Source organism: Leuciscus leuciscus, assembly GCF_965113295.1.
Source record: "Leuciscus leuciscus genome assembly, chromosome: 19".
Lineage (NCBI taxonomy): Eukaryota > Metazoa > Chordata > Actinopteri > Cypriniformes > Leuciscidae > Leuciscus > Leuciscus leuciscus.
The window spans coordinates 20105817-20133807 of NC_138743.1; the positions used below are offsets into that span (position 1 = coordinate 20105817).

Sequence of the window (27991 nt, forward strand, 5' to 3'; positions counted from 1 at the left end):
AGGATTTTCCAGCTGCCAATGTGAAATGGAGTGCCAATTAAAACATTTAGGTAAAAGGGTAAAAGTAGGATTACTTTTTATTAATTAAAAATAAACAATAACATAAAACTGAAACAAGCCAGTCTATAAATGTTAAACCGGCTTGCCACATACTGCGGCTATAGAGAAAAGCCTTCTCGATGTAAAGTCCATTTGCGAAGCGCTCACAGGATGCCCCCAACCGCGCGTGGACTTCTGCTGCACCTTCACCGTCCACCTCACACACAAAGAGCCTCTGACGCGCGGGAAATGGTGCAATTGGCAAAAGGCGGAGTGATCTGGAACTCTTAAGTGCCATGAAGAGACAGAGGCAGATTCATCCCAGTCAAGCAGCACATCCCTCTACACGCCTGAAGATGAAGATGATCTCATGCTTGCGCCCCTTTACCTCCCTGTCTCGTTTAAAAACAATGTCTTCAAGGAAATTCGCTGCATGATTCCACAATTACGCAGTATCTCCTGAATTATCGCCTTTCTTCATCAAACGAGATCATTTCATGAATTAAACTGCAACCCAAAATGAAATTTCCAACGGAAAACCCAAGGAAACCGGGGAACTGGAACCCTCCACCAGGTAGGTATACCATTTCGTTTCCAAAATGCATTTCCATTGCGATATTGTTCATGCCGCATTTTAGACAGAAGTTATAATAAGCATAATGAAGCATCCACGCGCTCTGGCAGCCAGTTGTCATGTAGAGTGATTTAAGAACCCAACTGATTCAATCAAAAGCACTTTAACCAGGATGCGCAAAATGATGATGGAGTGCCAATGGGTGAGGTACTGACTGTGATCAGTTTGTCTTGCATTGTCAAAGATTTAACGTCTCTAATAATGGATTTCATTCTGCCCATCTCAGTTTATCAGTGGACACCTTCATTAATATTCACATCCACGCGTGTCAATCACAACATTGCTTCATGCTCTAGGTCTTCCCCACAAGATAAATCACAATCACGACGTGACCGAGAGACCTGTATGGTTGATGTTTGCTGCGATAGTTTAGCAGGATGGAAGAGGAAGAAATCATAGAGACGTCTATATAAGAAATTAACCTGCGATCTTAAACAGAGGCTCGTCATTACGTGTCTAAGTCTGCGAGTACTATGCAGAGATACGAGCTATGCATAATGAAACGCGGGGGACACGCGCATTACCTAATCTTACTATACCAAAAAAAAAACTCACATATTTACGAAACGGCGTTTATATAATTAACCACGTTTCAGATAAATGTCATACAAAGTTATAAACATAGTTATGACCTTTCAGATTTTTTTTTTTATTAGTTTAATACATTTGATTACATCCCCCCAAAATCTAAAGGTATAGGGTCAAAGTAGCTTGTAGACAACCGATCGGATTGTCACAGTGAATTATTGCGGTCATCCTGCAGGAATTGTCCACATAAACAGCTGTGCAATACTACATCATATTGCAGCCGAAAGCATTGCCTGACTACAAGAAAGTTGAGGGGAAATTATTTGAGGCTTACTCCTCATATGTGCTTCGTGTGATTAATGCATTTTTTGTGGGTTTATTGATTCAATTTAATTCATTTTCAGTAACACCTCCACAAGATGATTTTTTTTTTAAATTAAATTTTGTAGAATATGCATAATAGCAGTGTTCTTATGTTTTTACCTGTTTAATGTGTTAGTGAATGTAGTCTGTCAGAAACAGTATAGATTTGTTGCTCCACCCTGGTGCTGCCTCTGCTTTCTACTGTAATGGGTTTTCAGAAAACGAACAGAAGTGTGTGCAGGCATGTGTGTGTATGTGTGGGTATGCAGCACTGATAATGAACACAAGAGGAAAGCAAACCCTAAACTCAAAAAGTAATTTATATTTTATTCTAATTTTTGGTTCTTGAATAGGCTAGTTTTTCCAGTGGATACATGACAATGTAAATCATTGGTCTGGTAAATCGCAGGTCTGTTCTGATAGGGTGATGGACAGCAGGGAAAATAAAATAAAATACAAAAATAAATCATCATATAACAGTGCTTTGGGATAGCAAATATCATAGGTTTATCAGCTTTTAAAAATGGATCAACATATTTCGTTGATCCTGGAATAACATTTCTGTCGAAAATATAAGATTGTACAAACATTTTTGTTCACTGTGTACTTGGTGTTCAATGTCAAATCTGTGTGAACGTCATTTCACCAAGTACAGCATGTTCCTGGATCGCCGTCCATGTTGATCCTGGAACAACATTCCAACCAACCAATCAGATGTGAGCGACAATTTTACAGTTTATCAAGTTTAGGCTTACTACCAGGGTTAGGTGCTTCTACATCAGTGTTGTTCACCTATCATTTCCCTCTGATTTTAGGGATAACTTATGGGTAGTGTTAGGTTTAGGGGTAGGGATAGGATGAGGACAAAATTTTCGGACAGAAATGTTACTTGGCAACATCACGATGATCGTAAAATCTGAGTCCTAAAGCAAAACCAGTTGAGAACCATTGCTGTAAATTACATAAAAGCAGTTTGTCTTTCTTTCCAACAGTGCCAGTGCAGACCAACCTGGTGCCACCAAAGAATGTCCAACCAGGGATGTTGCAGTCCAGTTTGGTGCAGGCCAGTGTGGCCACCATGCAGAACCCCATGGGGTGCTCATTACCCCGCCTTTCTGTCTCCCGACCTGCTAGTATGGTGGCCAGCATGGAAGCGGTGGCGGACGGCTCAGCCCTCCTCACAGTCATGAAGTGGAAGACTGTCCTAGCCGTGTTTGTGGTGGTGGTAGCGTACCTGGTCGCTGGTGGTCTGGTGTTCAGAGCCCTGGAGCAGCCCTTCGAGAGCAACCAAAAAGACACCATCACTTTGAAGAAGTCCGCCTTCCTGCAGAAACATCCCTGCGTGACCCCCATTGAGCTGGAAGAGCTCATCAAGGTAAAACTGTTGCTTGTCTGTAGTAGAGCTCAGGCATCCCTAGTGAGATCTCAGATCTAGTGTAACAGTATAGCTTCATCGATCTGTCTGACATGTGAGCTTCACTCATGCAATAGACCGGGGCACAGCGGTTGGACAATGCTAAATGGAGCAACCGACGAAAATAAATGTAAAGATATCAGAGCAGACTTTCATAGCAGATTTATGACAGCAAGGCGTTGAAGTGTTTGATGAATAGTGCCCATGATGGCAGTAATCAATCTGTTTTGCAGTATTGAAGCAATGTGCAAAGTCCACTCTGGTCTTTAATGGTTCCCACTTACCGAGCCTCCTTTAACACGGCTTTTCAGGAATGTGCTCAGCAATAGAACAGCAGAGATTTATGGGGAAAACATTGCAAACCCTGCAACCTTTCAATCTCTGAATCCTGAGTAATATATTTTTGTCAGGTCTATGATGTGATGTCTAATGGTGTAACAAAAAAGATTTTTCATTCCTGCAAAGCTGATTTGTGAATGACTTCCCCCCTCTCACATCAAGGGTTCAAGGTTTTGCTGATTAGCATAAACCCATTTGCCCCTGCTGGTAGATGATGTAACTACATCCCCTTGGCTGCAAAGAGCATCTTTCTCCTTAGTCTAAGTATTCTGACCAAAAAAAAATGTTTTCAAGTAGTATTTAAATTGCAAATCTTTATTAATATTTACTTAATCTTAATATTTATTAATATTTACCAGTCTGTTTCTTTTTCGGAATCTCTTAAAAGCATTTTCCCTGTCTGCTGTCTTTGACATCACAGCTTAGGATAGAGAAAATCTCTTTAAAAGTAGTCCTTAAAGTCCCCCTGTGGTGAAAATCAAGCGCTTAATGTTGTTTATGTCTATGTGCTGTTTTTAATATGCTTTAAATCAAACCATGTACAAATTTATAAGTCAACACCATTGCTGAGTATTTTTTCCTTAAAACTGCAATGAACCAAAGACAGTCTCAAAAACACGGTTTGAAATCACTGGCGTTTCTGACGTCACAAACTACCATGTAACCAATCACGTCAATGTGTGGATCGTTGAGCTGGCGTGAGCGAGTGGAGGCAGGGCTAATTTGCATATTCATAGAACCACATATACTAAATGAAGCAAGGGTGTACAGTTACATTCAAGCTATCTTAAGGCATAACAAACTTTTTTCAAGGAAAAAAACATTTAAATATGTCATTTTGGTGATCAAATATGAGTTTTAAGGGATGAAATTATTGACTACAGGGGGACTTTAAAAATGCTGTGCCTTATTTCAAGTCTTCTGGTGACATATGATTGTGACGGTTGTTGCTTACGTTAAGAGACACACAAAAACAAATATGTTGTCATTGACGTCAAAACTGGCAAGTTTGAATTATGCTAATAAAATGTAATTGCTGTGTCAGTAGGGAAGATCAAGGGACAGTTCACCCAAAACAATTCTGTAATCGTTTACTCACTCTCATGTTGTGCCTCAGTAAGCAATTGTTGGGCCCGGTGCAAAACGTTCATCACAGACTCCACGCGATCACGTTGAAATTACATTCCGGATCTGCAGTGAAATCATGATCACCCCACCTGGTCTCCCCAAGCCATGGGCTCAGGACAAAAGGTCAAGCAAAGCAAACAAAGCCACACAGTTTCAGAATGAAATGAGGCTGAATAAATGAAGACAGAATTTTCATTTTGGGTAAACTATTGTCAGTCATGTTTCACTGTAAATTTCTGATTTATTTGTATAAATTTCTCACACTCCCTACTTACATGCCTATTTAATATTTTATTATAGTAAAGGTGGGGGAATACTTGTCCATGTAATCTGTTTATAGCCTGGTTTACAAGGATAAGGTTTTGCTGCTTGACAGAAGCAGTTTATTTGTCTTGCAATGCGTCACCTTTTGCTAGTCCTGAGGTTTTCAGGGACCAGTGCTCACACTGCTCCTCATAAAACAGGGAAAGTGGCGCCCAAGTGCAGAGACCTTCCAGATATTGACTCTGGTTCTGTTCCAATACCAAGTGAGCTGCCTACATAGACAGAATTGTAAGGCATCATAGGTACCCTCACAAAGGAAAGGCTGTTCTAAAGGATATGTTCTTCCTGGCAAATGCTAAAGCATTTGATATAGTGACCCTGGACCACAAAACCAGTCACATGGGTACATTTTTGTAAATTGAGATCTATACATAATCTGAAAGCTGAAAAAATAAGCATTGCATTGATGTATTAGGATATGACAATATTTGGCCAAGATACAACTATTTGATAATCTGGAATCTGAGGGTGCAATTTTTTTTTTTTTATTAAAGTTGTGCATTTATGTTCGCGTTTGTGCTGCATTCACTCACAAAAATAAATGTTTTATATATTTACGGTAGGAAATTTACTAAATATCTTCATGGAACATGATCTTTACTTAATATCCTAATGATTTTTGGCATAAAAGAAAAATCAATAATTTTGACCCATACAATGTATTGTTGGCTATTGCCACAAATATACCCGTGCTACTGGTTGTGTGATCCAGGGCCACATATATCAATTAATTCATAATTGAATGTCCGGTGAGTTGCGTTAATGCTCTATCGCGTTTGAACATAATGTACCATCTTCACTAAACCCTATTCTAAAAACTAACCGATAGTGTTAACAAAAGCAAATGTGAGATAAAAACACACTTGCTGAAGCAACCATGCCATTTTAGCTTGAGGTGACAAACAATGAGTTGTACCAGGTGAGGTACCAAACAAGTTTATTATATGTGACCCTGGATCACAAAACCAGTCTTATGTTGCACGGGTATATTTGTGGCAATAGCCAACAAAACATTGTATGGGTCAAAATTATAGATATTTCTTTTATGCCAAAAATCATCAGGATATTAAGTAAAGTTCCATGAAGATATTTAGTAAATTCCCCACCTTAAATATATAAAACATTTATTTTTGTGAATGGATGCAGCACTATCGCCAATAGAAATGGACAACTTTACAGGCGATTTTCTCAATATTTCGATTTTTCTGTACCCTCAGATTCCAGATTTTCAAATAGTTGTATCTCGGCCAAATATTGTCCTATCCTAACAAACCATACATCAATGGAAATATTATGTATTCAGCTTTCAGATGATGTATAAATCTCAATTTAAAAAAACAAACAAACATAAGACTGGTTTTGTGGTCCAGGGTCACATATCAGAAACGCCATACATATGGAGCTGTTTATGTGAGACAAATGCCAAAATGTATTAGTTTCTTAATCATGCACTATGGTAAAACTGTTTTGAGGTCATAACTTGCAAATAAGGTGCAAATAACTGCCGGGAAATACGTCTTTATTAATTGACAATCTGCCCCTGTAACCATAATTTGTGTGGAAGGGAAACAATTTGCTGGTGTTTTACTGCCACTGGTGTTCATTTCAGCTGGAAACTGCAATTAATTGAATGTACGTTTTTGGAGTTTTGAAAAATGGTAGACATTTTTCCAATGACCCAACACAAAACTGATTTAAGATATACTACTGGTCTTGTAGTCTACATGGTAAACATATTTAAAAACTAGCTCATCAAGTTAGCATTTTTATTGTACAGCCCCAAACACAAAAAAAAATCTTAAATACATGATCTGATTTACTGGTCCTAAGATATTTTGGTCACACTTCAGATTAGGGTCCAATTCTCACTATTAACTTACTATTACTTTTGCCTCAATACACTCCTAATAACTGCTTATTAAAGTCCCCGTGAACCGGAAGTTGCAAACGACTTTTCTCCAGTGTTGTGACGTATTTCCCAGTGAAACGGAATATTGAACAGAGGGCAGGGATTTACTCTAGCGCTCCTCCTCTCCATCTCTGCTCATAGCAGACTCCCTTTTTTACAGTCTATGTAGCAGACTAACGGTTTGAGGGGAGTGGTTAAGCGTTTTTCAACCCAAGCCCTCAAGCCTATGTCATCAGAGAGGGACCGCCATTCCAGACCGGAAGTAACTTTTCAGACTTTGATTAAAGATTACCACGGCAAACAATTTTTTTCTTTGTCTTAACTTGCACGGATTAATTGTTCACCACAAGACTAGTAATATGCGCAAACAAAGTAAATAGGTTCAATTTTGATTTCATGCCGACTTTAACCCTCTATGGTACGCATTATGATATCAGTGAGAAAAAAAATATTTGTTATGTTTTTCCTGCTTAAAATTTGACACTATAGCAATATCAATAAACATTATCATAATTTTTTAATTTTTTAATTAATTATAAGTTTGATGCCTCAAGGCAACATTGTACCACAATGGACAAATTTAAACATTTGACATTTTCATGAAGAAAAAAAATAATATATTTATTGAAAACATCAATTTATTTAACTAAACACTTGAACAAACAGATTTATCAAGTTTTTATTGAATTACACATTTCATATTTAATAAAAAGTAACATTTATTATCCAGCTGTTGCCCTCAGGCAACATTGTACCATCGTGGAACGCAAGTACTACAAACCATTATATCATCAAGTTATCATATCAAAACATTAAAAAACATCAAAACATGCTGTGTCAAGGTAAAACATTTACAATCACTATAACATTATCCTAATATGAAGGCCAGGCCTCAACAACAGCAAGATCAAACATTTGGAAGACCTCCCCGGCCGACCTAATGACCCGTGTGGGGTCCTCCAGGGGCCCGTCGGGAACCCCCCGAAATACGAGACCCCTACAAGTCCCACTAACCCTCTATTTGTCCGATTGCCCACTATAGTAGACAAATGTCCTGTTGACCCCACCGCCGGTCTCAAGCCACGCCCCCGTCCCACTAACCCACTATTTGTCCGATTGCCCACTGTAGTGGCCAAATGTCCCGTTGACCCTCCCTGACTTGTCTCAAGCCACGCCCCCGTCCCACTAACCCACTATTTGTCCGATTGCCCACTATAGTAGGCACATGTCCCGTTGACCCCCCTGACCAGTCCCAAGCCACGCCCCTGTCCCACAAACCCACTATTTGTCCGATTACCCACTATAGAGGCCAAATACCCCATCGACCCCCGCTGACCACTCCCAAGCCACGCCCCTTTCCCACAAACCCACTATTTGTCCGATTACCCACCATAGTGGCCAAATGTCCCGTCGAACCATGCCAAGTTTTCAGTTAGCAAAAATACAGATACATTTAGATAATTCAAACTCTTTTCCTTACAAATAAAATATAATTGTATTCATACGTAGTATGCCTGGCATGGCCTTATGTGATTCCATTATGGTACAATGTTGCCTCGAGGCAACAAGCAGTTTTATGTAATTTCCTATGATAAATTTTATGATATATAATGTAAAGTTTTTTGAAAATACTTCTTTACTTACCAATGAAGGTGACTCTGATTTTTTGTGGCTGATTATTTGGACAGAAATTAGTGAAAAATGCCCTTTTCAGTGGAAAAAATATGGAGCCATGTGACATGTGCACATGTGTTGAAAGAGGGAACTAAATGTACCCCTGTGGGTCATGTGACCACTCTTTTGCATTTTCTTTGGTTAGTATTTGAGTTCCCCTCCCCTTAGAGAGCATTGAACAATTACATTTTATTTTGTTTTTATAAAAAAAAGCTAAAATAGACTATGTTGCCTGGAGGCAACACCGTACCATAGAGGGTTAATAGTTAGTAAGGTAGTTGTTGAGTTTAGATATTGGGTAGGAATCGTATGATTCAGGGATGTAGAATATGGTCATGCAGAGTAAGGCATTATGTGCTTTATAAGAACTAATAAACAACCAAAAGGCAAGTAATATGCATGCTAATAACCAACTAGTTACTATTGAGAATTGGACTCTAAACTAAAGTGTTATTTTAAATGTTATGTTCCGATATTTTCATACAATTCAGATCAGCGTCCGAAACAATGTTCACGGTACAAACAGCTGCAATACTCTGTCAATGTCTAACTATTCTGCCACCTTTTATTATTCACTCCACGGGTTACGATACCAACACTGACTGTGAAATAAAGTGCTCCCACTTTAGGACCATTTGTTTAAGTACACATTCTAAAATCAGGAATTCTGATTGTCTTGAGTAATCAATGTTGTTGTGCAGTTCTGGTCTGGTCTGATTTTGGCTCTAAAATGCTACGATTTATTTATTTATTTTCTAGATATCCTTGAGATTAGAAGGCAAATTACAGGACCAGAGACTTATTTGATAGATGAGTGATGATAATCATCCAGCTCCGCAGATAAAGAACAATCAAGTCTTAAAAGCATCTGTTGGGGAATCTTGATTCTTTTTGCGCTAATGGGGCTCCATCAGGAGTATGGGCAGGGGAAAACGTGAAGCCCGCCCATCGCAATGCTCACTGGAATGACTGAGGCGGGGAGGTTAAAAACCATAATTGAATCAATAACCTGAAACCCTAATTTAATCTAGAACCAGCAGCATTTGAAAGCTTTGTAACAAAGCACCATTTCAAAATAGCCTCACTGACTCCAGAAGAGAATGAGAGAGGCGTATATGACAGCGGCTTCTGCTGTTGAATGTTGTTGGAACGCTGGAAGACAAAGAAAATGGAAAACAGATATGCAGCAAGAGATGTAACTTGTGGTTTTGCTGATTATGAATGCTGCAAAGCGTCGATGATTCAGGCTAGCGGCGTTTGGATTAGCTGAATGTAAGCTGTTGCTTTCGCTCTGCTCGAGCTGCGAGCTGTGCATATGTACTGCAATCTGGCAGTGATGTAACTGGAGGTGAAGAATTTGAAGAAATGCCAAAGCACTTATTCGAGCTGTGCATCAGGCAGAGCATGAACACTGAAAAGGTGTTTTCAGCTAAAATGGCCAGGAGGTGTTCAAGCATTGGTGGACTGTCTGTTCTCTGTCTGGTCTGCAGCTCTAGGAATTGCTTTGGCATTTGGCACTAAGATTCTTCACCTCCAGTTACATAACTCTACTTGCAGAGAAAATTTAATTTAATATTCAATTACATTTGCCTTTATACTGTTTTTTTTTTTGGTTTTTTTTTCACACTTTTATCCAAATGGCTTGACATTGTTCACTACTAGAATTAAACAAACAATATAAACGTATATATAAGAACAATTTGGAAGGGAAATACTCACGGAACCTTTTAAGAAATGTACTGTAACGGTACATTTCTCCCTAAAGCCAAAAGACCAAAAAAATACTAACTAACTAACTAACTGACTGACTGACTGACTGACTGACAGACAGACAGACAGACAGACAGACAGACAGATAGATAGATAGATAGATAGATAGATAGATAGATAGATAGATAGATAGATAGATAGATAGATAGATAGATAGATACATACATCATTTTTAATGATGATAACACTACCATAATATATAAATACTTGAGAATGAGACTTTATATTTTGTTTAGAGTTTTGAGAACTGGATTTTTTTTTTTTTTTTTTTACTTCTGGGGTAAAATATCTTATGGATAAATAATATCCTTAGTGAACCTCATGATGTCCACGTCATATTTTACCACAACAATCTGAAAAAAAAAAAAAATCATATTTGAAAGAGATATTTAAAAGACCATTTAAATCTTGCTAAATTAGGCTTTTTTTTGTAACTATGTTTTACATCTGGGACCCGTGTAAACTCTGTTGACAGTTTGAATTGTATGTTTAAGCTGATTTGCTAATGTAATCACCAAAGGGTATAAGAGATAAAACTGAAAAAACGAAAATAAAAAATATATTTTCAATCAATTGCAAAAGACCATGTATATGGCAACTTAGAAGGCTACTGTGGGTAAAATTAAAGAAAGAGGGTATTGGGCCATTGTGTGACTGTAACTGGTTATCATGAGGCTTGAGAGTGAGTAATTTTGTCATTTTGGAAACAGTACTACAGAATATGACAAATCTGCATACATCAAACAAGGTGATGTTTATTTTTTTTATTTTATTTTTTTTATACATTTAATTTGGAATCAGGGCACAGTGCCACAGTGATTAGCAAAAATGTGGTTGCCTGAATAATTTGGCTGGATTTAAAGCAGAATCGTATTGCTAGAAAAAAATAGATAGCTCATGATACTCAGGTCAGTATTTACAGCTTATATGGTTTACTTCTGTCACAGTGACTCATGGTGAGATTGAAAGCTTCCAGACACTATCATCTGAGCACCTGCTGTCTGCTGTAAAAATGCATTTATGTTTCTTTGAAATCATGTTCTTACCACCATAAAAGTGGTATAACATCTCCATGTAGGGCACACAGAACAAATATACAAGTCACCCTTGCAAGCAGATGGAATACAATTATATTCAGATCAGTTCAGTGGTGAATTTGAAGAAGAGTTGGTGTCGCACAGACTGATGGAATTCAAATGTGTGCTTTCTAGCAGTCTGTGTTGAGGTAAAACCCATTTGTGGTAAACGGTCGAGAACATCCCATTATAAGAGAACATTTATCTCTTCAAAGAGCATCCATCCAAGGGACAGCAGTTTCCTTTTTTGGACTGAGAAAAAATCTCAAGCTGATTGATTGCTATTCTTTATTATTCATAAAGAGCGTAACTTAGTTCTGTAAAATAATTTTGATCAGCAAATCTGCTAAATTTCCATTATTAGGGCCCGAGCACCGATGGTGTGAGGACCCTCTTGGAATTGCTCTGTTTATTATTATTATTCTTCTCCGCATTTAATTGCATTTTTGAGGGCCTAAACATGCTCGAAAACTCACGAAACTTTGCACACGCGTCAGAACTGGCGAAAATTTACATCTGATATAGGTTTCAGAATTGGGCGGGGCAAAATGGCTCGATAGCGCCACCTATAAAAGTTCAACGGAGTGCGCCTCCCGCTGTGTTCCACGTACGTGTACGAAATTCGGTACATATGTGTAAGGACCTAATACCTACAAAAAAGTCTCTTGGAGCATAGCTCTAAACACAACAGGAAGTCAGCCATTTTCAACTTCCTCTCTGATTTTTGTGCACTTTTTGCCATTTTCAGGCCTCGTACTTTAACGAACTCCTCCTACAGTTTTAATCTGATCATCTTCAAATTTGGTGAGTGTAATCTTAAGGCCTTTGCGACGTTAAATTGCGAAGATCTTGAGTTTTCGTCGAAGGGCGGGTCCTCGGCGGCCTGACAAATTTTGATGTTTCGCCATGAAACAGGAAGTTGCTGTAACTCAGGCATGGAATGTCCAATCTGCCCCAAACTTCACACTTTTGATAAGCGTTCTGTCCTGAACACATGACCATGCTCATATTCAGTTACAGTCATAGCGCCACCTGCTGGCAACAGGAAGTGACATGTTTAACACTCTTGTGGACTCCTGATAACATATAAAAAAGTGCCAGCAAGTGCTAAACATGCTAACAACTTACTAGAAACATGCTAGCAAACACTTAGCTAAGTGCTAAAGCATGCTATTACTGCAATTAAATAGGAATTTGCTGTAACTCAGGCACGGAATGTCCAGTCTGCCCCAAACTTCACACGTTTGATAAGAGTCATGGCCTGAACACATCTACATGAGAATATTCAGTTATAGTAATAGCGCCACCTACTGGTAACAGGAAGTGTCATGTTTAACACGTTGATGCCGTTCTAGCAACATGTTAAAAATGCCATTGACTTCTAAAAATGCTAGAAACATGTTAAAACATGCTAGCAATACTTAGCTAAGTGCTAAAGCATGCTAATTCAATGAAACAGGATGTTGTTGTTACTCAAGAAGGCAATGTCCAATCTGCGCCAAACTTCACACTTTTGATAAGCGTTCTGTCCTGAACACATGACCATGCTCATATTCAGTTACAGTCATAGCGCCACCTGCTGGCAACAGGAAGTGACATGTTAAACACTGTTGTGGACTCCTGATAACATATAAAAAAGTGCCAGCAAGTGCTAAACATGCTAACAACATACTAGAAACATGTTAGCAAACACTTAGCTAAGTGCTAAAGCATGCTATTGCTGCAAATAAATAGGAAGTTGCTGTAACTAAGGCATGGAATGTCCAATCTGCCCCAAACTTCACACTTTTGATAAGCGTTCTGTCCTGAACACATGACCATGCTCATATTCAGTTATAGTCATAGCGCCACCTGCTGGCAACAGGAAGTGACATGTTTAACACTCTTGTGGACTCCTGATAACATATAAAAAAGTGCCAGCAAGTGCTAAACATGCTAACAACATACTAGAAACATGCTAAAACATGCTAGCAAACACTTAGCTAAGTGCTAAAGCATGCTATTACTGCAATTAAATAGAAATTTGTTGTAACTCAGGCACAGAATGTCCAATCTGCCCCAGACTTCACACGTTTGATAAGAGTCATGGCCTGAACACATCTACATGAGAATATTCAGTTATAGTAATAGCGCCACCTACTGGTAACAGGAAGTGTCATGTTTAACACGTTGATGCCGTTCTAGCAACATGTTAAAAATGCCATTGACTTCTAAAAATGCTAGAAACATGTTAAAACATGCTAGCAATACTTAGCTAAGTGCTAAAGCATGCTAATTCAATGAAACAGGATGTTGTTGTTACTCAAGAAGGCAATGTCCAATCTGCGCCAAACTTCACACTTTTGATAAGCGTTCTGTCCTGAACACATGACCATGCTCATTCAGTTACAGTCATAGCACCACCTGCTGGCAACAGGAAGTGACATGTTAAACACTGTTGTGGACTCCTGATAACATATAAAAAAGTGCCAGCAAGTGCTAAACATGCTAACAACGTACTAGAAACATGTTAGCAAACACTTAGCTAAGTGCTAAAGCATGCTATTGCTGCAATTAAATAGGAATTTGCTGTAACACAGGCATGGAATGTCCAATCTGCTCCAAACTTAATATGTAACATGCAAGAAACATGCTAGCAACACATAGCTAAGTTCTAAAGCATGCTAGAAATGCTAAAGGAAGTTGTTGTAACTTAGGCATACAATGTCCAATCTACCCCAAACTTCACACGTTTGATAATAGTTATCTCCTGAACACAAGTCCATGCTCATATTCAGATATAGTCATAGCGCCGCCTGCTGGCAACAGGAAGTGACGTTTAACACTATTCTGGACTCCTAATAACATATAAAAAAGTGTCACCAACTGCTAAACATGTTAGCAACATACTAGAAACATGCAATCAAATACTTAGCTAAGTGTTAAAGCATCCTATTACTGCAATATGAATTTGCTGTAACTCAGGCATGCAATGTCCAATCTACCCCAAAATTAATATGTAATATGCTAGAAACATCATAAAACCTGCTAGAAATGCTAAAGGAAGTTGTTGTAACTCAAGCATACAATGTTCAATCTGCCCCAAACTTCACATGTTTGATAAAAGTCCTGCACTGAACACATCTACATAGCGATGTTCAGATATAGACATAGCCCCACCTACTGGCAACAGAAACTGACATGGTTAACAAAGTAATGCAGTACTAACCACATAACTATTGTGTACTAAGCATGCTAAAAAACATACTAAACATGCTAGCAACTACTATATATACCTCCTTAAATGCACATTGTCCAACCATGCTCTGTCTTCCTAAAGCCACCGGGTGGCGGCGGCACGGGTGCGAGGGCCCTTTCATCGCTGCTTGCAGCTTTAATTATTATTATTATTATTATTCTCCGCATTTAATTGCATTTTTGAGGGCTTAAACATGCTCGAAAACTCACGAAACTTTGCACACGCGTCAGAACTGGCGAAAATTTACATCTGATATAGGTTTCAGAATTGGGCGGGGCAAAATGGCTCGATAGCGCCACCTATAAAAGTTCAACGGAGTGCGCCTCCCGCTGTGTTCCACGTACGTGTACGAAATTCGGTACATATGTGTAAGGACCTAATACCTACAAAAAAGTCTCTTGGAGCATAGCTCTAAACACAACAGGAAGTCAGCCATTTTCAACTTCCTCTCTGATTTTTGTGCACTTTTTGCCATTTTCAGGCCTCGTACTTTAACGAACTCCTCCTACAGTTTTAATCTGATCATCTTCAAATTTGGTGAGTGTAATCTTAAGGCCTTTGCGACGTTAAATTGCGAAGATCTTGAGTTTTCGTCGAAGGGCGGGTCCTCGGCGGCCTGACAAATTTTGATGTTTCGCCATGAAACAGGAAGTTGCTGTAACTCAGGCATGGAATGTCCAATCTGCCCCAAACTTCACACTTTTGATAAGCGTTCTGTCCTGAACACATGACCATGCTCATATTCAGTTACAGTCATAGCGCCACCTGCTGGCAACAGGAAGTGACATGTTTAACACTCTTGTGGACTCCTGATAACATATAAAAAAGTGCCAGCAAGTGCTAAACATGCTAACAACTTACTAGAAACATGCTAGCAAACACTTAGCTAAGTGCTAAAGCATGCTATTACTGCAATTAAATAGGAATTTGCTGTAACTCAGGCACGGAATGTCCAATCTGCCCCAAACTTCACACGTTTGATAAGAGTCATGGCCTGAACACATCTACATGAGAATATTCAGTTATAGTAATAGCGCCACCTACTGGTAACAGGAAGTGTCATGTTTAACACGTTGATGCCGTTCTAGCAACATGTTAAAAATGCCATTGACTTCTAAAAATGCTAGAAACATGTTAAAACATGCTAGCAATACTTAGCTAAGTGCTAAAGCATGCTAATTCAATGAAACAGGATGTTGTTGTTACTCAAGAAGGCAATGTCCAATCTGCGCCAAACTTCACACTTTTGATAAGCGTTCTGTCCTGAACACATGACCATGCTCATATTCAGTTACAGTCATAGCGCCACCTGCTGGCAACAGGAAGTGACATGTTAAACACTGTTGTGGACTCCTGATAACATATAAAAAAGTGCCAGCAAGTGCTAAACATGCTAACAACATACTAGAAACATGTTAGCAAACACTTAGCTAAGTGCTAAAGCATGCTATTGCTGCAAATAAATAGGAAGTTGCTGTAACTAAGGCATGGAATGTCCAATCTGCCCCAAACTTCACACTTTTGATAAGCGTTCTGTCCTGAACACATGACCATGCTCATATTCAGTTATAGTCATAGCGCCACCTGCTGGCAACAGGAAGTGACATGTTTAACACTCTTGTGGACTCCTGATAACATATAAAAAAGTGCCAGCAAGTGCTAAACATGCTAACAACATACTAGAAACATGCTAAAACATGCTAGCAAACACTTAGCTAAGTGCTAAAGCATGCTATTACTGCAATTAAATAGAAATGTGTTGTAACTCAGGCACAGAATGTCCAATCTGCCCCAGACTTCACACGTTTGATAAGAGTCATGGCCTGAACACATCTACATGAGAATATTCAGTTATAGTAATAGCGCCACCTACTGGTAACAGGAAGTGTCATGTTTAACACGTTGATGCCGTTCTAGCAACATGTTAAAAATGCCATTGACTTCTAAAAATGCTAGAAACATGTTAAAACATGCTAGCAATACTTAGCTAAGTGCTAAAGCATGCTAATTCAATGAAACAGGATGTTGTTGTTACTCAAGAAGGCAATGTCCAATCTGCGCCAAACTTCACACTTTTGATAAGCGTTCTGTCCTGAACACATGACCATGCTCATTCAGTTACAGTCATAGCACCACCTGCTGGCAACAGGAAGTGACATGTTAAACACTGTTGTGGACTCCTGATAACATATAAAAAAGTGCCAGCAAGTGCTAAACATGCTAACAACGTACTAGAAACATGTTAGCAAACACTTAGCTAAGTGCTAAAGCATGCTATTGCTGCAATTAAATAGGAATTTGCTGTAACACAGGCATGGAATGTCCAATCTGCTCCAAACTTAATATGTAACATGCAAGAAACATGCTAGCAACACATAGCTAAGTTCTAAAGCATGCTAGAAATGCTAAAGGAAGTTGTTGTAACTTAGGCATACAATGTCCAATCTACCCCAAACTTCACACGTTTGATAATAGTTATCTCCTGAACACAAGTCCATGCTCATATTCAGATATAGTCATAGCGCCGCCTGCTGGCAACAGGAAGTGACGTTTAACACTATTCTGGACTCCTAATAACATATAAAAAAGTGTCACCAACTGCTAAACATGTTAGCAACATACTAGAAACATGCAATCAAATACTTAGCTAAGTGTTAAAGCATCCTATTACTGCAATATGAATTTGCTGTAACTCAGGCATGCAATGTCCAATCTACCCCAAAATTAATATGTAATATGCTAGAAACATCATAAAACCTGCTAGAAATGCTAAAGGAAGTTGTTGTAACTCAAGCATACAATGTTCAATCTGCCCCAAACTTCACATGTTTGATAAAAGTCCTGCACTGAACACATCTACATAGCGATATTCAGATATAGACATAGCCCCACCTACTGGCAACAGAAACTGACATGGTTAACAAAGTAATGCAGTACTAACCACATAACTATTGTGTACTAAGCATGCTAAAAAACATACTAAACATGCTAGCAACTACTATATATACCTCCTTAAATGCACATTGTCCAACCATGCTCTGTCTTCCTAAAGCCACCGGGTGGCGGCGGCACGGGTGCGAGGGCCCTTTCATCGCTGCTTGCAGCTTTAATTTTCTCTTTTCTGCTTTTGGCTCAAACTTGGTATTACGCATCCAGTCTAGACCGAGAGATTCTGAATCTGCCCTTGTGTACCTGCCCTTCATCTGCTCACAGGCTCGTTTCTCACACCTGAGCCGCTTCCTGTTGATCTCAGTATAGTTCTTCCATCTGCTCTCCAGGTTTCCTGTTGAGCCGAGTGGCCGTTTTCTGATCCGCCCTCTCAGTTCCTCGCTGTTAATGATACATCTGATCATCATAGGCTCATTAATGCTAGACGGCTCATTTGAATCATCTCCTCAGTAGGATGCCTTGACCATGACAAACTATGGAAAACTGCAGTTTGCGTGACAAAGGAGGATTTATTTATTGTTTGTTCTGTGAAATTCTTCCAGAGGCAACATGTATTATGCATTATGCATTATGCATTATTTACTATTTGATTTGTGGGCTTTTTGGAAAAATACTACCCCTATCTACCTACATTACAATTCAAAAATTTATTTTCACACAATTCCATGCACCATACAATGTTATGACCTCAAAACACTTTTACCATGGTGCATGATTTGTAAACTAATACATTTTTTATGTTTGCATCACATAAACAGCTCCATATGTTTGACTTTTTGTATGTACTGTAGTAAACTTGCTCGGTAGCTCACAAAAGCGTTGCACTTGAGATGTGGAGCTTTTAGTGTCACTCACTGGACATTTTGCTATGAAAGTATCATGAAGTGTGCAAGAAGCAATGTGATATTGTATGGATATGTTGCCAGTGCAAGTTTTTCCAAAGAGCATGGGTTGCTATATTATTAGGGGTTCAAGAACAAAGTGCTGAAAACCTATTGCAAATACTATTATTATTAGATAAATAACTTTAAATTATTTTAATCTAAAGGTCCTTGCACCGAATTTTTTGCACATTAAAAACAATTTACAACCTCATGTTTTGTCAATCACGTTTACACACTTCCTCCAAAACTTTCGACTGTCATAAAAACAAATCAGATCGGTTTGATTTTCTGCGTTTTTCGCATCCGTAGCAAGCATTCAGAGCTACTGAATGACGAATACGAAAAAACGCATATGAATATTTCGGACTGTGTGCAAGGACCTTAAGTCTTTTTTGCCAACTGTGAGAGAGCTGTCTATGTAAATGTATGGGTTATTATTTTTGAGATATTGGTTTATAAATTGCAAATAAGAGCTTAAAAGACTTACAGTGTTTTGCCATTTTCAAGTAAATACTTCATAATTCCTAAAAAATGCATTCAATATCAGTATGGATTTTAGAGTTTCAGTCCATTTAGATGTTGAAATGATTTGTTTACTCTAGCCTGATACCAATTTAGAATTTCATTACGACATTAAATGATGTGTCACTGGAATGGACTATTAATCATTTGAAAGACGTGCTGCTTATGCATTGACTTTAATTCCAGTCTTATCTCTTCCCAGCACTCTGTAGATGCAGTGAACGCTGGAGTCAGTCCTATCGGAGACACATCATACAACTCCAGTCACTGGGACTTGGGGAGTTCCTTTTTCTTCGCTGGAACTGTGATAACAACAATAGGTAACACCTAGACATACCTGTATATTATAAATACATTTCAAACTGCGATAACACTTTATTTTGATGGTCCCTTTTGAACAATCTGTTGACTAAAAGTAACTTTGCAACTACATGTCAACTAACTCTCATTAGAGTGTTAGAACACTGTCTGCTTAATATCTGTTAATTCTTTATTGTGATTCTCCCCAACAGACATTCTACTGACTATAAGTAACTTTGCAAGTACATGTCAACATATTCTAACCCTAACAGTCTACTAATACTCTACTAATACTTTAATGAGAGTTAGTAGACATAGATACAACGTTACTTGTAGTGAACAGGAATGTTTTTAAACGGACCATCAAAATAAAGTGAAACCCAAACGGCTATGATAAGGCTTCTACAAACCACATTAATATGCAAAGCTCGACAAATACAAGGCATTTGCTCATGTCATACATTTACAGTGTCACTTTCAGTCATTATGCCAGACCCTATAACCACCGATCAATTATTTATTTATTTTTTCTCCGCCAACCCCACTTATGTGCCATGTGTGAAACTACACCAGCTTCAGCTGTCAAACCAATTGAAACTATTCATGCTTTGGGAGAAATTCATTGATTTTAGCTACATATTATAGTCCAATGAGATAAAATAAATTGGTGGAAAATGTGTAAATAATACATATATGAAACACCACAATGCATGTGCATTTTCAAAAATAGATAGACAGGAATGCAAAGGGAGGCAGTGTTTCACCATTTGCACTTCATTGGAGGTCTAAAGTAATACACTTGAAGTCCATAAGCTGCTCGCTGTGTTACCTGCCAGAGCCTGTGATTGATTACTTAAAGAAGCTGTTGTGCAATGCAGGTGAGTGTTTAAATGCTGACATGACTCTCAATGTCATTTCTCATTGGCTCAGCCAGTGGGCAATGGACAAAGACATAAACAAGATTAGTTTTTACACTTCAGTTGCTAAACCTTCAAACATGCTCTCAGTAGACACATTTTGATCCATGGGGACCATATGAGGCAATTTCCTACAATGCACGTTAAACCTAAAAAGTATTAAATTAACAGACTGATTTGGAGTGCCATAATCTGCCATAATAAGAAGACGTTTATTACTCATTTATTGGATTTTTATGTAGTTTGCAGAGGCTTTGAACTAAATATCCATCTAATTAGTCAATAAATTCCTCTTTCTGTGAGCCCCCTACCATTATATGACATTTTTTATTGCACTATATCCTTCATATGTCATATTGAATATATTTAACCTAACATCCTAATGCTACTGTCCTCTTCAGCTGCGTCTTAATTTACACCATTACTCTCTTGTCTTTTTAAGGTTATGGCAACATCGCTCCGAGCACAGAGGGTGGAAAGATTTTCTGCATTCTTTATGCAATATTTGGCATCCCACTCTTTGGCTTTCTGCTGGCTGGTGTTGGTGATCAGCTAGGGACTATTTTTGTGAAGAGCATCGCTAAAGTGGAGAAAATGTTCAGGGTAAGTGAATTGTTGTGCACAAAACTAGTGTTTCTTTCCTAGGTTATCGAAAACAAGGTTAAGTTAAGTTAAGTTAAGTTAAGTTAAGTCAGTGTTGGGGTAGTTACTCAAAAAAAGTAATTAGTTACTAGTTACTAGTTACTTCTGTAAATTGTAATGAGATTACTTTACTAGTTACTGCATTTGAAAAGTAACTTCACTACTTATTACTTTACTTTCCCATTTCTTAATTTACCCTGTAGATACGGACAAAAATCATAGCCCTATCATCACTTAGCCTGTCCGCATAGTGTTTATAAATGTAGCCTATACAAAATGGCATGTAAAACCATATGAAAGAACAATATCCATGTCTGCACAAAGAAATATGCCTCACTGTAAAATCCACAGACAACAGGATAAAGGACAAATGTCTGCGGTGGTAGACACATAATCAGGGCTGGACTGGGACAAAAAAAAATCGGCCCTGGCATTTTGGCCATAATAATAATAGCACACTAATATGCATATATTGTAAAACAAATGCACTGAAAAATAAAGGAAACTTTCATAATTAGTTTTGTACTAATTTCTATACTTGAAAGAGATATAAGCACATGCTCTTTTATTTTGATGGAAAACATGGTTTACAAACGCGTCTCATTAAATTTATAGTAAATTACGGTAATCGTCAACTATGCAGATGTGGAAATAATGTGTTACTGGGTAATGGGTTCCTACACTCATGACATCCCATACACAAAATAAATATATTTGAAATATATTTTCAGAGTATATTTTGGAATATATGCAAATATTTGAAATTGGCCCAATAAATATATTTCACACTTAACATCATATATTTTTGTTATATTTCAGAATATATTTCAATGTATTTGGAATATATGCCACATATATTTTGACACTTTTGGGGACCCATACAGAAAAAAAGTACATTGAAATATATTCTGAAATATAACAAAAATATATGATGTGATATAATATGGTGTGAAATATATTTATTGGGCCAATTTCAAATATTTGCATATATTCCAAAATATACTCTGAAAATATATTTAAAATGTATTTATTTTGTGTATGGGATAGCCTAAGTGTTTTGAAAGTAACTGTTAGTTCTGCTTACCGCAGGCTCTACACTTTCTCATGTCTGTCCTGATCCTCATCATCAGCCACGGGAGCTGATGAAGGTCCTGCTGCTGCAGAAAACATTTTGACACAGTTTACAGTGTCTGCTTGAAGGGTCTGTGTCTATTTTTCACGCTAATTTTCTCTGCACATTCCTTGCGTTTCTTCTCCATCTCTCAGACTATTTTGACAGATACACACTGAAACACTTGTACGCTCGCTCAAAGCCCAAAGGGGGAGGTGTTTAAAGATGTGATTGGACCAGCCCAGTGTCAATCAAGAAAAGATCCAATGGGCCAAGGTGTTTCATGGGCCGGTCAGCTATCAGGAAAAAAAAAAACTGACGAATACTTTTTTTAACTAATGCATTACACCGGCACGCACTTACTTAACCCAGCGCCGCCAATTAAGCAAAACGAATGGGCCGCCGATGTACGAGTTTTATGGTCCGTTAAAAAAAAAAAAAAAAAAAATTTGAGATGTCGACCCAAAAGGCACGTCAGCTCACTGGGAATCTCCCGGTAGTCCCGATGGCCAGTACTTGCTGCCTGAGCATATAAAGTGCATTTCACGCGAATATTTTGGTCCTTTCGAGCAATAAACTGAAAGAAATGTGAATATCGCCACTGGCCGAAACCCCCTGTCCGTCTCCTCCGTCTCCATTTCCCGCTCCCCTTCGCACCAGCAGCTACGTCACTCAAATCGATCTCTATGACAACGGTGCCGCGCGCGCACACACACACACACACACACACACAGACAGACATGCACGCAGCACAAACAGATCAGAGCTTTACATGCAGGCAAACACGAATTGGGTAACGCAGGAAAACGCGTTCCTATAGTCTAGTAAAGTAGTGTAGTTACCGATATTTTTAGTGTAATGCGTTACTTTATTTCGTTACCCAAAAAAGTAATATCGTTACTGTAATCCGTTACTTTGTAACTCGTTACCCCCAACACTGAGTTAAGTTAAGTTAAGTTAAGTTAAGTTAAGTTAAGTTAAGTTAAGTTAAGTGGATAGACGTACAGTCTGTTCAATGGTGGACTTTGTGGTAAGGCACATATCTGAAGGCTGGAAAACAATACACAAATTTTGCCCAGATTTTTTTCCGATTTGCAATCAAGACGAGTCATCGCTACTTACCAAAAGTCAGAAAGTTTTGGGCAGTAGGAGCTTAACAGAAAATGAATGATGAGCACAGATTTTTTTAGCTTCAGACTATGATTCCATCCAGTAGGAGTATATCAAACATGCTATACAGTACAGGCATGATATTTTATATTTTGAGCCATTTTGCATAGCTAAATGTATTTTATTTTTCTTTGTTACCACAATGTAGAAAAACTATGGAACCTCGTTTCCGCCATGGAATAATAAAAAATAAAAAAAGTTAATTGCGACTTTTTATCTCACAATTCTGGCTTTTTTCTTCGCAATTGCGAGTTTACATCTCACAATTCTGACTTTTATTCTCAGGATTGCATTTACAAATATGTCTGGGGGCTATATAGAAATGAATTAAATATTACTTTTAAGAAATGTATACTTTTATTTAGCAAGGGCACATTAAATTGATCAAGGATTCACAGAATTAAAAGATGCATTAATATTTTAATTTATATATCACTGTTTCCACAAAACAATTTATGCAGCTCAACTGTTTTTAACATTGATAATAATAAGAAATGTTTCTTGAGCATCAAATCATCATATCAGAATAATTTCTGAAGGATCATGTGACACTGAAGGCTGTAGTAATGATGCTGGAAATTCAGCTTTTCATCACAAAAAAAAAAAAAAAAAAAAAAAAAAATCTTGATTTGTAGTTATATTTAGGCCTACTGTATTTTTTCTTGGTAACCAAACACCAAACATTTGAACGATTCTTTGCATATCTGAAAAACACTACTGTGATGATTACAAGCCAATTGAACTAACAATGTATTTGTATGTTAATTGTTCTAATATAAATATATTTACCCTGACAATTAGCACGTCAAGTGTTATGTTTATCATAGAATATGCAAGGTCACTCCTTTTCATCAGTTCCTGGGAGGCATTAGTCAGGACTATGTTTGTGTTAGGTTAGTCAGTGTCTGCACAGCAGAGGTAAAGGCCTAGTAAATAAACAGAGAACTGTGGCTCCTGATGCCAGCAGGCTCCAGCATCTGCAGTACGGGTTGAGATCACACCTCATTACAGCTAATCAATCTCCTTCAGATCATCATTAGACCCTTCAGAGAGCTAATGAACACATGCCACCTTTACAAAGTCACAAAATGTCTTCTCATGCCACATGTGGCCGCTGCTGGCAATGAAGTCGTGCTGTTTGCGTGACTAAGAATGGCTCTTGTACTGTCTTGCTTCATGTTGATATTGCTTTTTGTCTATTTCACCCCTCCCAGCGCAAACACAATCAAATAAGCCAGACCAAGATCCGAGTGGCCTCTACGTTGCTCTTCATCCTGGCTGGCTGCATCCTCTTCGTCACCATACCAGCCGTCATCTTCAAGCACATTGAAGGATGGACCGGGCTGGATGCGATCTATTTTGTGGTCATCACCCTGACGACTGTTGGGATCGGAGATTACGTTGCAGGTACAAGCAACATTTACTTTAAATGAATGTGAAAAAACACTTCTCACACTTTTTTTATCTAATTTGTCCACCAATAATGTCTAACATATGTAGATTTCTGTAATTTTGTTTCTGAAAGTCTTGAAACTTACTACCACAGTTTTATTTCCAGTACACCTGAAATGATGTATTATTCTTAACGACATGTTTTGAAGGAAAATATATTTTAACATTTAAATAATAAAATGACAGATTACTTTGTCTTGCTAATTTCTTAGCTAGCATTTTAAGTGTCTTACAATTTTAAGTGTCTTTGATTGGAAATGACGCATAAATATAGTAAATATACCTTGATTCCTCAGTATTTTTTCACATTTCAACAAAATCTATAGTGGAAATCAAAACTGACAGACAGTCCGAAGTTTTTGTAAAATATTGATAGAAATCACACAATAAATATTCAAGTTAAATATTCAAAAATGTAATGCAAGTTAGTATAGAAGAATAAAACGTCTTCAGCATGCACTAGTGGTAAACAAATAGAGCAAGATGAATCGCACTTTGGCAATGGTGGTTTTTATATGCGCTGAAAAAAAGAGGAGGAAGCGAAAGAGGAGAATATGGATGCGGTCATGGCTAGGGAAAATAGGGCAGAACTTGGCATGCCAGTTTTGTAAATGACCCTTAAAGTAAGTAGTTTTAAGTTTTAGCGCCATGTTGCATTGATCAATAAGTCATTTCATGTTGCATTTTTATTGGCTAGTCAGTAGACGTAGGTCGTAACTGTCACGTTTTGGGTTTTGTTTCTTGTTCTTGTCATTGTCATGTTTCTGTGTCTTGTCATGATTCCCTGTTTGTCATGTGATCCTGCCATGTGTCTTGTCATTGGTTAATGGTCTGATCATTGTTCACAGGTGTACCTTGTCTTGTAATTAGTCTGTGTATTTAAGCCCTCAAGTTTGCCCTGTGTCTTTGTTGAGTGTTGAATGTTTCCTGTTGATGTTCTTGTTTTGAGTTTCCAGTTTCATGCCTATGTTTTGTTAATAAACTGAATTTGGGTTCTCACTTCAACTTGCCTCCAGTGGACTAAATCATTACAGTAGCAGCAAACACACTGTGAGATGATACATTTCTAATACTATCAGAAAATTATCTCAGGTTATCTTTGGTCGCAAGACCGTGACGATGGCTATTTTTTAACCTCTCACTGTACGACGTAGGAGCGCAATTTAGGAGCCGTGACCACAGAAATCACCACAATTGGTCATCTTGTGTCCGGGACAGCCCGAAATCTTAAAACAAATATATACTGGCCATTTGGGAATTAGCAAATGAGGAAAGCATGATTAAAAATGTACCTTGATTTGGTTAGTCTAAATAAACTAATTTTCAAAATCATAATAGTATTTTTTTTTTATTGTAAGACAAATCAAAAGAAATTGGGACAAAAATGAGCAGAAGTTAAATAAAAACTTAAATATGATTTCGATCTTATTTGAAATATTTAAATCACATTTATTCTCATTTACTGTTGCAATGGCTTTTGGTTTGCTTTGGTAGGCAAAAAGAACTTTACTTATGAAGTTGATTCCATTATAGACTGTTTCAATTACTACCCGAATAAAGCACACACCATATAAAAGCATTTCATTGTCTTTTTGAAAGTATTTCTACTTCCAGACACCATGAATTGTCAAGACAAAAGTGAGCTTGCCTGATTGCTGTTGTCAGGAAAATAGCTTACATGAATTTGGCAGGAGGTTTTGATGCATGTCTCAAAAAGATCCTTGTAAGTTTAAAAGACAATCAAATACTTGCATCTCTGAAATGAAAGTGTCATTTATGCATCTCTTCCAGGAGGCAATAGAAGAATAGAGTACCGTAAATGGTACAGGCCGCTGGTGTGGTTCTGGATCCTAGTTGGACTGGCGTACTTTGCTGCAGTTCTAAGCATGATTGGAGACTGGCTGAGGGTGCTTTCTAAAAAGACAAAAATGGAGGTGAGACTAGTAGCACTGCATTTACCTTAATTATTCCAGCTAAGCTTTTCTACTTCCATGTATGATGTAATGGTTAATGTTGTGATGCTTATAGCTTAATTTATACTAAAAAACAATGAAAATTCAATTTATACATACAATAACTTGAATACGGCTGGTTTGGTTTTAGAGAAAACCAGTCTTGTGAAGCAAACAACATGCAAAAAAATAAAAAAATGATATAATAGATTATTTAATAGAGAGGACCTTAAGGTCAAGGTCAATAAGTCTCTTAATATCCAATAATCGTATGTTTTTAAATCACAAGACTGGCTGACAAAATTTCATGTGGTGCAACCCATCAAATATGCTGATGTATATTAATAAAAAAATCATGATATTTGTATTTGTATATATTTTTTTATAAAAAATAAAATAAAAATTGAAAATAATTATTAAGATGTGTACACTCACGTGTGTTTCAGGAAAATATTACTTTTACCTTAATTGGTTACACCACATTAGTTTTTCTTGAATTCTCAGAATTTTTTCAAAACTATATGAAACCAACATGAATAACTAAAAGTACATTTCTAAGAATTTGGCCAGTGTTTTACTCTTTCTTTATCACGGACTCTAGTATATGTCATTGACGTAAAAAGTTCAATCAATTATTTGCATGGACAACTAAAGGCTCACAGGTTCATTTACCATTGTTATCTTGTTCAAGGTGGGTGAAATTAAAGCTCACGCCGCAGAGTGGAAGGCCAACGTTCGAGCAGAGCTCCGTGAGACCAGACGTCGACTCAGTGTGGAAGTTCACGACAAACTGCAGAGGGCCGCCACCATTCGCAGCATGGAGCGTAGGCAGCTGGGTTTCGACCAGCGGGCCCATTCCCTAGACATGCTGTCCCCTGAACGTCGAGCTGCCTTCAATAGCCTGGATGCCACCAATTTCAAGACATCCTCCCAGGAGAGCATCGACACAAAACTCAACAACCTACGTCTACGAATTGAGCAGAATGAGCATCGACTGAGCGACCCAAGCCAGGCTTACTCTGAAGATAACATTTTCAACCGCCTTGGTTCAGTCACAAAACTAGCCAAGAGGAGCAAGAACAAAGAGTTGAGGAAGAACATACCAGACGACGGTCGGAAAGCCTTAGATTCCTTCAGTTGTAATACTCCCACGATGGATGAGGAGAAGAAAGAGGCAGAGGACGAGGAGCTTGAGAAAGAGGTCAACACCAGTCTGACCAACTCACCTCTCTTTGTGGAGAGCCCCAATAAACAAAACGGATTCATGCCTCTACCGCCACAGACCAAAGAGGAAGAAAACGAGACAAAACTTGAAGACAAAGAATTCCATTTGCAGATGGAGCCCTAGAAGGAACCGCTTTATTTAAGGAATTTAAATAAATAACACATGCCTAAAGTGCCTTGTTTAGCCCTTACCCTGATCTGAGATGTGAGAATCTCAATTTCTGCTGTTCATTTAACTGTTCACTGTGTCCTGATAACTTGATAATGGAAATATGGCGAGTGTAGCACTGGAAGACACTTAGTCCTCTTCTTCAGACCGCTGAGTAATGCTTGTATAAGTTGGAAAGAATCTCTCCAAAAGTCCTGGACAACGAATGAAAAATCTGTAGCAAGCTACAATGGCAGTTCTTTGAAGTGTAACTAAAAGTGCTA

General features: G+C 38.0%; 1 protein-coding gene across 1 annotated transcript; it reads left to right on the forward strand.

The window, feature by feature from the left end:
• The first annotated feature begins 6 nt into the window (after positions 1-6).
• kcnk10a (potassium channel, subfamily K, member 10a) lies at positions 7-27985 on the forward strand. Its single transcript, XM_082146707.1, has 7 exons — positions 7-613; positions 2557-2939; positions 18994-19111; positions 20451-20611; positions 24146-24338; positions 26175-26317; positions 27027-27985. Exons 1-7 carry the CDS (start codon positions 559-561, stop codon positions 27681-27683), a joined length of 1710 nt encoding a protein of 569 aa, XP_082002833.1. The 5' UTR covers positions 7-558; the 3' UTR covers positions 27684-27985.
• Positions 27986-27991: the final 6 nt, after the last annotated feature.